The 14,764-nt window shown below is 42.5% G+C and overlaps 1 protein-coding gene across 1 annotated transcript in view; it reads right to left on the minus strand.

The window, feature by feature from the left end:
* LOC115465247 (cytochrome b5 reductase 4-like) overlaps nt 1–14,764 on the minus strand; it is a 159,157-nt gene that overhangs the window by 35,650 nt on the left and 108,743 nt on the right. The window contains 3 exon segments of the mRNA XM_030195649.1: nt 2,480–2,566; nt 7,151–7,289; nt 9,211–9,363. Of these exon segments, the coding sequence (XP_030051509.1) occupies nt 2,480–2,566; nt 7,151–7,289; nt 9,211–9,363 (379 nt within the window).

Consider the following 14,764-nt stretch of genomic DNA (forward strand, 5'->3'; position numbering starts at 1 on the left):
CAACGCTCACAACTTATTGTAAGCCACACTGAGCCCGCAAAAAGGTGGGAAAATGTGGGATACAAATGCAATAAAATAAATAAATAAATACATAATATAAAAATGTTCCAGGAGAAAGTTTACTATAAGACAAAAATACTCAGAAATTGTGTTCACGGCAAATAAAACATCTTTGAATTGACTTCTCAAGTCAGTGATAAAGGACTGATAATAATGGAAGTAATTTAAGCACATAAGAAAAAATGGCTGCTCTGAAGTTTCATATTCACGTTTATTAACATTTGAAAATACAAACATGACAATAGAACTTCTGCATAACTTATCCAAAAATCAATACAAGCTACTGAAAAGGTCAAAAATGACCTGAGAACTACTGCACAAGTCACACCATTAAAATTAATTCCACAATGCCACATTTGACGCAATCATCTTTTGTACTGTGACAGTACAACAGCAGCTCAGGTTCAAGTACAGAGGAAAAAAAAAATCAGCTGATGTATTTAAAGTTTTGCTAGTCTATTGCAGTAAATCAGATCAGCTGTAAGAATTTCCCATAACAAGACTGAACATTATCAGGATAGAAAAAGCACCATAACAGATAACCCTGCACACTGACTAGAACAAAACAGAGCAAAGAACTATAAAGCTTTATTCTATTTTTCTACAAGATGACATCATAGTAATATAGTAGATGACGGCAGAAAAAGACCTGCACGGTCCATCTAGTCTGCCCATCAAGATAAACTCGTATGTGCTACTTTTTGTGTATACCTTATCTTGATTTGTATCTGTCATTTTCAGGGCACAGACCGTAGAAGTCTGCCCAGCACTAGCCCCGCCTCCCACCACCCAATCTCGGCTAATCTCAGATAACATAGAAATATATTTATTTTTGTTACATTTGTACCCTGCGCTTTCCCACTCATGGCAGGCTCAATGCGGCTTACATGGGGCAATGGAGGGTTAAGTGACTTGCCCAGAGTCACAAGGAGCTGCCTGTGCCTGAAGTGGGAATCCAACTCAGCTCCCCAGTTCCCCAGGACCAAAGTCCACCACCCTAACCACTAGGCCACTCCTCCACTGTTGCTACTATTTGAGATTCTACATGGAATGTTGCTATTCCACTAGAAGTCGGCCCTTGCAGATCACCAATGTGGCCGTGCAGGCTTCTGCTTCTGTGAGTCTGACGTCCTGCACGTACGTGCAGGACGTCAGACTCACAGAAACAGAAGCCTGCGCAGCCTTCTACATGGAATGTTGCTAGTGGAATAGCAACATTCCATGTAGAATCTCCAATAGTAGCAACATTCCATGTAGAATCTCCAATAGTATCTATTTTATTTTTCTTACATTTGTACCCAGCGCTTTCCCACTCACGGCAGGCTCAATGCGGCTTACATGGGGCAATGGAGGGTTAAGTGACTTGCCCAGAGTCACAAGGAGCTGCCTGTGCCTGAAGTGGGAATCCAACTCAGTTCCCCAGTTCCCCAGGACCAAGGTCCACCACCCTAACCACTAGGCCACTCCTCCACTGTTGCTACTATTTGAGATTCTACATGGAATGTTGCTATTCCACTAGAAGTCGGCCCTTGCAGATCACCAATGTGGCCGCGCAGGCTTCTGCTTCTGTGAGTCTGACGTCCTGCACGTACGTGCAGGACGTCAGACTCACAGAAACAGAAGCCTGCGCAGCCTTCTACATGGAATGTTGCTAGTGGAATAGCAACATTCCATGTAGAACCTCCAATAGTAGCAACATTCCATGTAGAATCTCCAATAGTATCTATTTTATTTTTGTTACATTTGTACCCAGCGCTTTCCCACTCACGGCAGGCTCAATGCGGCTTACATGGGGCAATGGAGGGTTAAGTGACTTGCCCAGAGTCACAAGGAGCTGCCTGTGCCTGAAGTGGGAATCCAACTCAGTTCCCCAGTTCCCCAGGACCAAGGTCCACCACCCTAACCACTAGGCCACTCCTCCACTGTTGCTACTATTTGAGATTCTACATGGAATGTTGCTATTCCACTAGAAGTCGGCCCTTGAAGATCACCAATGTGGCCGCGCAGGCTTCTGCTTCTGTGAGTCTGACGTCCTGCACGTACGTGCAGGACGTCAGACTCACAGAGACAGAAGCCTGCGCAGCCTTCTACATGGAATGTTGCTAGTGGAATAGCAACATTCCATGTAGAATCTCCAATAGTAGCAACATTTCATGTAGAATCTCCAATAGTATCTATTTTATTTTTGTTACATTTGTACCCAGCGCTTTCCCACTCACGGCAGGCTCAATGCGGCTTACATGGGGCAATGGAGGGTTAAGTGACTTGCCCAGAGTCACAAGGAGCTGCCTGTGCCTGAAGTGGGAATCGAACTCAGTTCCTCAGTTCCCCAGGACCAAAGTCCACCAACCTAACCACTAGGCCACTCCTCCACTCCACTTAAATATAGATATTTAAGAAGACTTAAAGAATTTAGTACCTTTCGTTTGTAAAGGCTAGCTGCTCCAACTGCTCTTTCCAGAGGATATCATCTTCTCTTCTATTAAAGAACATCAATTTTATTTTCCTTAAAATAAAAACAAAGACAAAGGTTATCAAAAGAAAAAAGATATATATATTTATCATATCCTTCCAAAACACTGCTAATTAAACCAGGTGAGCAGCAGTAGCATTAGGGCTGAAAAAGTTTGATGCTCAAAGATATGTTTTTGGTTTTTTTTAATTCCTTCTCAATTGTTCATCTTTTAGCTACTAGATTAGCTGCTGGAGACGTAGGATAATCCTCTGTTGTAGTCATGAATTAATTGGCTGATATTTAGATAAGATTTAGTTGGACGTTAGTAGGTGAATGTGTATTTATTTCCTTTAGGCAGTAATTTCATTCTTTTGTTCTCCTTTAGTTAAATCTTAGATTACCCATAACGAGCAATAGAGATTTAGGGGCAGATGCACTAAACGTTTTTCATCGTTAAATGAGCCCTTAAGGAAGAATTTCCTATCCTTTCCATGCACTAAAGCCTATTTTTCGACGGTAGTAGCAGCTAACGAAACTGGAATGCAAATGAGAAACTACCATTGAAATGTAGACAATTCGGAATGCACTAACCATACCGACGATAGCAACGATTCACTTACCACCAGAAATTTAACGTCAGCTCAGACCTGTCGTTAAAGCCTGAGCTGGCATCTCCCCACTGCCCCCTGCACGATGAAAAACCAAATTGCTGGCATGTTTTAAAAGAAAAGTGGCTCCCTGCTTCCCTGTGCCCCCCCCCCCCCCAAAGTCCCCGCTGCTCCCCGCTGCTCCGTTTGTGAAATAAAAGCTTTTAAAAATCAAACCTTTGCAGTTGCTGGGCTCCCCCTCCCTTCCTGTGTCTCTCTTCTTTAGTCGGCAATGCTCCGCCTCCTGCCCTCCTCCACCTCCGTGCCCCCCCCCCCCCCGATTTCGTCCCCGCCACTCCCCCCCCCCCCACCGGACCCCCCTCCACCATAATGGCCGGTGCAGCGCCTCTCACCTATGTTTGAAGGCGCTGCACAGGATGGATCAGCTATTCTTTAGCTCTTATGTCTCCTCCGATGTCTCCTTTTTCTTCCAGTGTCCGCCCTCCTCTGACGTCAGCTATCTACGTAGATAACTGACGTCAGAGGAGGGCGGACACAGGAAGAAAAAGCATGCTTTGCGCATGCTTTACGAGCCGATTACCGACGGGGATTAGTGCATCGTTCTTTCCAATACCGCACCAAACTTTTTGGGGCTGTGTTTTTGGAGCATGCTTCGTTATTTGAGATTCGGTAAAGGTTTTTACGTTTCTGATTTTTTTACGTTTGCTTGATGCATCTACCCCTTATTTCCTAATCCTATTTCCTTAGTTCTGTTTCTGACGTTAGCTTTATTTCTGTACAAGTGTTCTGCTTGACGTGTTTTGTTTAACGAATTGTCCATTTTTAAAAATGTATGTAAAGTAGAAGAAAGGAGGTACTGAAAAGTGAAGATACTTACCTGTAGCAGGTATTCTCCAAAGACAGCAGGATTTATATTCTCACAAGTGGGTGATACTGAACCACATCGCCCGGTCCGGGACTTATAACAAGTAGAGTTTTGTGGAGCGCGAAACACAGAGCGCGAAACATGCTCCACTGCACATGAACCTGCACGCATGCCTTCCCACCTGCCGCGGGAACTACAGCAAAAATAAAATTAAAATAAAAAGGAGACAACTGCAAGGGGAAGTGGGAGGGATTGTGAGAAAATAAAGTTTGCTGTCCTTGGAGAATACCTGCTACAGGTAAGCATCTTTGCTTTCTCCGAGGGCAGGCAGGCTTATATATTCTCACAAGTGGGGAATCCCTAGCATCCAGGCTCAACAAAAACATGGACAATTGGGCTTCGAAATGGCGAGGATATAAAACGGATTACCCTGAAACTATATACAATCTGAATGAGAGTGAGGCCTGGAACAGAATAAAACGGACCTAGGAGGGTGGAGTTGGATTCTAGACCCCAAATAGATTTTGCAACTCTGTCTGCCTGAACTGTTGCCTTGGGCATCCTGCTCAAGGCAGTAGTATGTGATGTGAATGTTGTATGGTCCCGGGTCCAGTCCATAGAGGCAGTGGGTTCTCAATAATGCACAATCCACAAGGGTTTGGATAGAACGTATATTATATTTGCATATATATAGGCTCACAGCACTTAGTACAAATAAATATTGCAATGCTGTATCTGGGTGTGTGTTTAGATGAGAATCAATGAGAGAAAAGAAAAGATAGGGGTGTTCAGAGGAAAAGAGAGAGAGAGAGAGCTTCGGGGTAGGGCTGAAGGAGAAGAGGGGCCAGCGCCAGGGGCTCTGGTGGCTGGAGATGGGGGTGTGCAGAGAAAGAGAAAGGAAAAAGAGAGCGCCAGGGGCTCTGGTGGCTGGAGATGGGGGTGTGCAGAGAAAAGAGAAAGGAAGCAGAGCAGAGCCATATGCTCTGCTTTATATACCTAACAGGAACAGAGATAACAAAGGCTGGGAAGGAAAGAAGTTATCAGCTATTTCCTTTGCAAACTCCAGTTTAATTTCCTGATGTAAAGAAGGTGAGCATTTTCACAGGTTTTAATCTTTGAAGTCCCTAGTTTTGGAGCCTCTCTGTCTGGCTTTCATTATTCTCAGAGAGCCCTGGTCCCAGATGCCCAGAGAGGACAAAGGTATGTTAAGTAGGGGTACTTGAGAAAACAAAGGGTTAGCAGGCAGCTGGGCAACATTTGGTCCATCTGCCATCCTCAGGGCTTCCTGAGGGAGGGAGGAGTTATCAGAAGCTGGTTTCATATTAATCTAAGTATGACCAGGAATCCTGACATCCAGCAATCCTGACAAATGTGTGAACCAAAGACCACATCGCAGTCTTGCAAATTTCTTCAATGGAGGCTGACCTCAAGTGGGCTACCAATGCAGCCATGGCTCTGACATTGTGAGCTGTGATATGACTCTCTAGGCCAGCCCAGCCTGGGCATAAGTGAATGAAATGCAATCTGCCAGCAAATTAGAAATGGTGCGTTTCCCCGATAGTTACCACCATCCTGTTGGGATCAAAAGAAACAAAAAGTTGGGCGGTCTGGCTGTGAGGCCTGGTCCGCTCCATGTAGTAGGCCAATGCTCTCTCTCTCTCTTCCAATCCAAGGTATGCAAGCTGCTTTCGTCAGGATGGGCATGAGGTCAGGGAAAGAATGCTGGCAAGACAATTGACACCACCTTCGGCAGGAATTTAGGGTGAGTGCAGAGGACTACTCTGTTGTGATGAAACTTAGTATAAGGTGCATCCACCACAAATGCCTAAAAAGCTCACTGAATCTATGAGTTGAAGTAACAGCCACCAAGAAAACGACCTTCCAGGTCAAGTACTTCAGATGACAGGAATTCAGTGGCTTGAAAGAAGCTTTCATCAGCTGGGAGAGAATGACAATGAGATCCCATGACACAGGTGGAGGTTTGACAGGAGGCTTTCACAAAAGCAAAACTCTCATAAAACGACCAACTAGAGGCTGTCCAGAGATGGGATTACCTTTTACACGCTGATAAGCACTAATTGCATTACGGTGAACCCTTACGGAGTTGGCCTTGAGACCAGACTCTGATAGGTGTAGAAGGTATTCAAGCAGGGTGTGTGTAGGGCAAACAAGGAGATCTAGGGCCTTGCTCTCATACCGCACAGCAAACCGCCTCCATTTGAAAGAATAGCAGCCTCCATTTGAAAGAATAGCACCTCTTAGAGGAGTTTTTCCTGGAAGACAACAAGACCCAGGAGACACCCCCCTCCCCCAAAAGAACCAAGGAAACAAATTCTAGGCTCTAGAGCCTAGCTTGCGGAGCTATTGTTAATAATATGTAATTTATTCTTAAAATTAAACGTGGTCCCGGAGGATTGAAGGGTGGCCAATGTAATGCCGATTTTTTAAAAAGGTTCCAGTGGAGATTCGGGAAATTATAGGCCGGTGAATCTGACGTCGGTGCCGGGCAAAATGGTAGAGACTATTATTAAGAACAAAATTGAAGAGCATATTCAAAAGCATGGATTACTAAGACAAAGTCAACATGGATTTAGTGAAGAGAAATCTTGCCTCACCAATCTACTACATTACTTTGAAGGGGTTAACAAACATGTGGATAAAGGTGAGCCGGTTGATATTGTATATCTGAATTTTCAGAAGGCGTTTGACAAAGTACCTCATGAAAGACTCCAGAAGAAATTGCAGAGTCGTGGGATAGGAGGTAGTGTTCTATTGTGGATTAAAAACTGGTTAAAAGATAGAAAACAGAGAGTAGGGTTAAATGGTCAGTATTCTCAATGGAGACGGGTAGTTAGTGGGACCGCTGCTTTTTAACATATTTATAAATGACCTAGAGGTGGAAGTAACTAGTGAGGTAATTAAATTTGCTGATGACACAAAGTTATTCAAAGTCGTTAAATCGCGTGAGGATTGTGAAAAATTACCTTACGAGACTAGGAGACTGGGCGTCTAAATGGCAGATGACGTACATTTTCTGCAATTATTTTATACAACCTTTCTGGATTATACCATAACCTAGTTCTAACCTTTGTTTAAAAATATATATATACATACTGCAATAAAAGCCAATGTTCTGTTCTATTTATCTTTTAAAGGATGTACCTGAAACTGCAAATATTTGCCAGTAGATTAACCATTGGTGTAAAGCCTGTGCCTGCTGCCACTAAAAACAGATCTTCTACTGTATGAAGCAGAGACTTCCTGAAGTTGCCTTGAGGACTGCTCATCAACAGGTTATCTCCTACAGAAAATAAATTATACAGATCACCACTTTAGTTACATCACAGAATCTGAATGCAAATACAAATTAAGTACATTCTTATCAATCAGCAAAAATTTAGCACATTTACGAAAAGATTCCAAAGGATAAAAACTCTACAATGAATAAAACAGATGCCTAATTATTTTATACCTCCTGTACTGTCACACAGTTCTGTTAGAAACTGAAGCCTCTTTACATATCCTCATGAAAGACTGTTAAACGGCAGAACAAATTTACTAAGTTGTGCTATTCTTTATCCATGGTAAATGTTATACTGTAAATAAAGCCTGCTGTCCTGACACATAAAAGATTACATTTATATATGCATGGAACTAGACTAAACTCTAGCTTTATATTAAAAAATGAGTTGCATACTTAAGCTGGATCAAGGGTTTCCTAACCACAAGAAACATATCAAGTAAAATCAGACTGGAAAGCAGACTGCGGAGTACCACAAGGATCACCGCTATCACTGATCCTCTTCAACCTAATGACGACCCCCACTAGCAAAGACCTTATCCAACCAAGGCCTTAACCCTTTCATATATGCAGACGATGTCACCATATACATTCCTTACAAAACTACACTGACTGAAATCGCTAACAAAATCAAGACCAGCTTGACCATCATGGACTCTTGGGCAAATGCATTTCAACTAAAACTCAACAAAGAAAAAACACACTGTCTCATCCTTTCATCCCAACACAGCAGGGACCACCCCACAATCATCAACCCACCAGACTACACACTCCCCATCTCAGACAGCCTAAAAATCCTCGGTGTTACAATGGATCGCAACTTAACACTAGAGAGCCAAGTGAAATCCACAACAAAGAAAATGTTCCACTCAACGTGGAAACTCAAACGCGTGAAACAATTCTTCCCAAGGGAAACATTTTGCAACCTGATACAATCAATGGTACTAAGCCATGTAGACTACTGCAATGGAATTTATGCGGGATGCAAAGAACAGGTTACTACGGAACTTTGTAAGTCTAAGTGCTTTGAAAATATGCCTCTATGTTTCCTGCAGAACCTTATTCTATTAGACTCAATTCTCTCTAACATATAGCATTCCCTCCTCCAATCTGATCAACTGATCATCTCTCTATATAAAAGGCAACCCCAACGTTCTGAAGCCTCCATGGAAGTTGAGGCGCCCGAGATATCCGGTGTGCCCTGGAGTGTCTGCACTGCCCTCGCGTCAAAACGTCATGACGTCGAGGGCGGAGCTATGACACTCGAGGGCCGAAACGGAAACGCCACAGCGAACAAGGCAAGTAGCTCGGAGGGACGGAGGGAGGGGGCCCCTTGCTAGCGCCCGTTTCATTGCGCTCAGAAACAGGCATTTTTTCCTAGTTGAAATATAATTTATATATTGTTAACAGTGTCCCATTGGTTATCCTCCTACCAGGTCTCAGGTATCTATTATACCTCTTCATTTAGAGCTATTTACTCTAACTGACCCATCTTATTTTTTTAGGCTTCTAGTATATAACAACTAACAAATCTAGTTATCACACACAATAAGTCCAAAATACGAAAGTTTCAATCTAGTTTTTGGGACCTCAAGTGAGTTCAGGTTTGAGCTGGTCCAGAACCCAGCTATTTTCCTTTTTACCCACTAATGGTAGCAGTTTCTTAGACATTGCCACAGAGCTGGCTACAGGCGTACAGTGTTAATTTACACATTGCCTCTTTCTACATTGTAATGTAGGGGAAACAGAAATGAAGTCAAAGTCAATGGATCTCTGGGTTTTTTTTTTCAATTTAATCAGCTGTGTAAGAAATCCCAGCCATGGCCCCAAAGTGTCATCCTCTACAAAGGAGAAGAACGTAAAACATGTTGCACTTAGCAAAACCTATCAAAACAGTTACAAAAAATATAAAACTGATTACCTATTTGAAGTTTGTCTATTTCCTGTGTGAACGCTCCATTTGGATAGATTTTAATCATCAAATATATATATTTACTCTCATTAAGTATGAGTTCTTTGGAATCCAATTGCAAATCTTGAGATACGGGTGTATATGGCTTCGATATTTCTGTACCTAAAACAATACAAATTTATAAATGAAATCTCCAATAAAAGGTAAACTGTGCTTGATATATAATTAACAGTTAATGTGTTTTCTGTCACTAGAACTGCAATGAGTAAAAGTCAATTTTCCCTGTAGATGGGCCCACATATTGACCTGCCCAGTGGAGGAGTGGCCTAGTGGTTAGGGTGGTGGACTTTGGTCCTGAGGAACTGAGTTCAATTCCCACTTCAGGCACAGGCAGCTCCTTGTGACTCTGGGCAAGTCACTTAACCCTCCATTGCCCCATGTAAGCCGCATTGAGCCTGCCATGAGTGGGAAAGCGCAGGGTACAAATGTAACAAAAATAAAATAGATACTATTGGAGATTCTACATGGAATGTTGCTACTATTGGAGATTCTACATGGAATGTTGCTATTCCACTAGCAACATTCCATGTAGAAGGCTGCGCAGGCTTCTGTTTCTGTGAGTCTGACGTCCTGCACGTACGTGCAGGACATCAGACTCACAGAAGCAGAAGCCTGCGCGGCCACATTGGTGATCTGCAAGGGCCGACTTCTACATGGAATGTTGCTAGTGGAATAGCAGAATCTCAAATAGTAGCAACAGTGGAGGAGGAGTGGCCTAGTGGTTAGGGTGGTGGACTTTGGTCCTGGGGAACTGAGGAACTGAGTTCGATTCCCACTTCAGGCACAGGCAGCTCCTTGTGACTCTGGGCAAGTCACTTAACCCTCCATTGCCCCATGTAAGCCGCATTGAGCCTGCCATGAGTGGGAAAGCGCGGGGTACAAATGTAACAAAAAAAAAAAATCTCAGTGATCGTTAAAAAGGATGAATATGAAAGCAGAAAATCTGTTTAAGTGAAAACAAACTTACACTATTTTACACTCATCTAGCTCAAAGATCCCGTTATAATTTGCTTTTAAAACTCCAAATGATAGCAGTTAATAGAAATTAGAAATATTCATTCTTTGCAATGCCTATGTTTCAAATTTTAATGAAATTAGGGAATTAAGGCATAAAAATATGTTCACATTTATAAAGTTAAAATTTTTTTTTTACAGATATCAGCCACAGAATGGTTCTTTGAAGGATGATGTTCAAACAACCAAGAAATTGTCGAAGACTTGGTTCTTAGATGCCCTTAGACAACGAAGGAGAGAACTTAAGCAGTCTGAACTTCTGAAGAAAAACTAAGGATCTAGATTCTAAGGACTCCTATGTAATTAAAACAGAAGAATATGGAATCATTGTAGCACAAGAAAAGAGCTAATTTTACCATGCAATAATTAGGAAGGCCATAAACAGATCAAAGAAACTTTTCTGGATTGTACATTCCTTGACAGAGGATAAACCACCCCCAGAAATGTTCTCTTGTTTATCGCCTACTGATTTGAGTATTTATTTTTGAAATGAAGGTTCATGATTTTGAACGTATTGCGTTCAAAATCTGCACCCTGGTTCATCTACGGCAATGCCCCAGGATACATGACAGACCTCAAAGACCTACCAACCAGAAACACAACAAGATCAACACGAACATATCTAAATCTTCACCACCCAAGCTGCAAAGGACTCAAATATAAATCAACCTATGCATCCAGCTTCTCTTATATAAGCACACAACTATGGAATGCATTACCAAGCACCGTGAAAACAACATATGACCACCTAAACTTCCAGAAACTCCTAAAAACTAACCTGTTCAAAAAGGCATACCCTAACGATCGAGCTTAAATGCCTTAACCCTGCAACACAACAAAATAAAAGCTCGTACTGGACATAACTAAACTCTTCCTCCTATGATTCCCGATGTGTCTGTCACATATGAACTTACTCTACCATAACCTCACTCTGTATTTGTTCATACCGGTATTGGCGATCGGCTCTGTGGTACTATGTAAGCCACACTGAGCCTGCAAATAGGTGGGAAAATGTGGGATACAAATGCAACAAATAAAGATTTGGTAAATGCTTTTACTTGTCATGTTATTCCAGAACAGTACGTGTTTGACTATAAATTACTTTGGTCAATTTTTGACATGGTGGAGACTCCAAGACCGTGTCTATTTTGAGGTCTCTTTGACCAACAATTTATTCTTAATATCAGTGTTCTCCCCAGGTTCTACACTTAATCAATTCTATTGCATTGTTGCAAAAGGGTAAGAGCCCTGATTTGTTGAAACCGACAACTGTTCGCTACCTGTTGAAAGGGTCCAACAACCAATTTTCTCTTTTACCTATTTTGGCGAAAATTGTTGAGAGAGTAGTCTTGGCCCAATTGAATACTCTTGACTGCTGCTGCTGCACAGGATGATTTTCAGTACGGTTTCTGCAAGGAACATAATACTGAGTCCTTTTTGTTGTCAACTGTGATGAGTATTTGATTAAGGTTGCAAATTATTTATGTTACATTACATTAGATCTGTGGCATTTGATACTATTTATTACGAGTTATATTTCAATCATTTTTTATTGACAAACTTAGCAATTTTATAATCATTTAGCTTCAATGTAACACTTTACATAACCATGTGTTCATAACATTCTTCTCTGACGTCATTTAGTTTCCGGTATACCTTATCTAATCCCCTTCCCCCCCACCTTTGCTAATTGTGCCAGAATACATTTACAATCTTTGCATCTGTATTCTCACTTTCAGCCCTATTCTCATTCTCAAAATCCCTTCCTATTCCTCCGTGGACCTGTCTCACAATTAGGTGGATCTTCCTTCTTCCCACCATTATCTTTAAATGTTCAATAGATATCCCCTTGCTGCTGGCATTAGGGTCTGCCAAAATGCAAGCCTCCTCTGCTGAAATTGTTGGCCTCTCCTTCTATCCAGCCTTGTTATTTCCAATCTCTCCATTCTCTTTATTATGAGTTATTGATACAACAATCACAGTCCACCGGCCTTCCACGTTTATTTCCTTTTCGCAAGAGAGACAGCAGGAAGTCCACACTGGCGATGCAGTGTCAGCTGCATGACCTTTAACCACAGGAGTACTACAAGGTCCATATTTGTCTGCCACCCTTTTTAATTTGTATTTGGCTCTGTTTTGTTGTGTACTAAAATCATTTAAGTTCATTACAGTATCTATGCAGACAATATAAAATTTTATTTCCCTTTTGTTGGCCCCTTTTTGGAGGCAGTCTTTCATCCGCAAGAGATATCTGATGCGATCTTAGATCCAATGAAAGAAAACAAGCTTGTGTTGAATGTGTCAAAAATCAAAGTTACGTGAACACGTCAAACTGTCCTTTCTGACATTTCTTCTCATATCTTACTATGCAATTCTTCCGTTAAGCTTTCTTTGAGTATACGTACAGTGGGAGTCATTCTGTTTTCTGACTTAACTTTTAATTCACAAATTAGTGTTGTGATCAAGAACTCTTATTTGAAATTGAGGATGTTGATTAAGTTGAAGGCGTTGTTCCTTCTTCGGAATTTTCAGACTGTAATTCAGAGTTTAATCGTTGGCAGTCTTGATTGTTGTTTTTCTATTTGTTTAGGTCTCCCAGCTACATATGTTAGGGCACTACATCTTGTCCTGAATTCAGTAGCTGTCACGCTCCGCGCCTGTCACGAACAGTGAGCCCTTGGACCACTACCAACTGCCGGCAGTGGCAGGAGAACCCCTCAAGCAGGCAGCAAGACACCGACCGGACAGGAACAGCAGGACAGAGGAAGCAGCAGAGGCAACACGAGCCGGACCAGGCAACGCAGGAGCCCTAGACTTCACCTGCACTTAGCCACTATTCACCAAGAGTTGAGCCCCTGGCTGCAGGTGGCCGGCAGGACTTACTGGACTGGGCAGCGCTGGGCTGGAACAGAAACACAGGCTGTGAGCAGGAGAAACGTCCACAAGTCAAACAAGGTCTTGGCGGGCAGCAGCAGTAGAATAATCCAGTGAGCAGGCCGGGTCCTGGGTGGGCAGCAAGCAGAGGGAAATCCAGTAAACAATCCGGGTTGAGGCAGGCAGCAAGCAGAAGAAAAATAAGTCAGAAAACAAGCAATGTCTAGCTGACACGAGAAGTAGCAAAGTAGCACTGGAACACAACTGTCACAGACTAAGAATCCACTGAGGACCTCTGTTGCAAGGCAAACTAGAAAGCTACCAGGTGGCTAATAAAGGCAAATAACAAGGGCGGTCACCCGGTACGGGTACTGCTTAGTTCCAAAATGTTCCAAGACATACTGGAGGGCTGGACGATCCGGACCGGAGTAACCTCTGGAGCATGGGAAACAGCCAGCAGTCAGTCCATGGCAGTCACCAGCTCCAGCCACCAGGTGGCCGTATGAATGAGAGCAGGAAGCATAGGCACTATCGTAACAGTAGCACATCTAGATTTGAGCACATTACTCTGCATCGGTTGCCAGATCTACCAAGGATCAAATATAAGATACTTTGATGACCCATCGTGATACACATCATGCAGCTGACCGGAATTTGGCTGATGCGTGTCTATGTTCTTGCTAGACCTTTACGTTCTGAGGGGATATTTCTTCTTTCTGTCCCCTCATTGAGATCAGTTCACTATGAAGAAACTAGAAAATGTGCTCTCTCTCTCTATTCCGGATCCCAGAGTACGGAACCAGTTGTCCTTAGCTATCAGGTAAAAGGCACTGCTTCATTTAAAAAAACACAACTGAAGATTTATTTATGCTAACATATGGGTTTATCTGCGGACAGTTTCCAGATGAATCTTTTGTTCTGCAATCAGAAAGAGGCTGAATAGGAACACTAACACAATATTGTCTCCATGTTTCAGCTTCACCAAGCTTCATCAGGGACTTTTTTTTTTTTTTTTGCCTATAAGATAGTATTTTATTTTCGAGTACTTTTCAACTCATGTACAAAATGTTTCGGGGCTAGATGAACTCATTCATCCAGAAACCTGATAACTTCTATGACAATGTCAGGAAGTATTTTTTCACGGAGAGGGTGGTGGATATGTGGAATGCCCTCCCGCGGGAGGTGGTGGAGATGAAAAGGGTAATGGAATTCAAACATGCTTGGGATGAACACAAAGGAATCCTGTTTAGAAGGAATGGTTCTGCGGAATCTTAGTGGAGATTGGGTGGTCACACAGGTAATTGGGAAACAAAACGGGAGCTGGGCAGACTTCTACGGTCTATGCCCTGATTGTGACTGAATAGATAGGGATGGGCTGGAGTGTAAATTTTAAAGGGGCTTCGACGTTAGCTTCAGAACTTAGTAGCTAAGAACAGTACTGGGCAGACTTCTAGGGTCTGTGTTCTGAGGATGGCAAGGACAAATCAAACTCGGGTATACATATAAAGTATCACATACCATGTAATATGAGTTTATCTTGTTGGGCATACTGGATGGACCGTACAGGTCTTTATCTGCCATCATTTACTATGTTACTATCAGGTTTATTTTCGAA

Source organism: Microcaecilia unicolor, chromosome 3, assembly GCF_901765095.1.
Source record: "Microcaecilia unicolor chromosome 3, aMicUni1.1, whole genome shotgun sequence".
In the NCBI taxonomy this organism is placed as follows: Eukaryota; Metazoa; Chordata; class Amphibia; order Gymnophiona; family Siphonopidae; genus Microcaecilia; species Microcaecilia unicolor.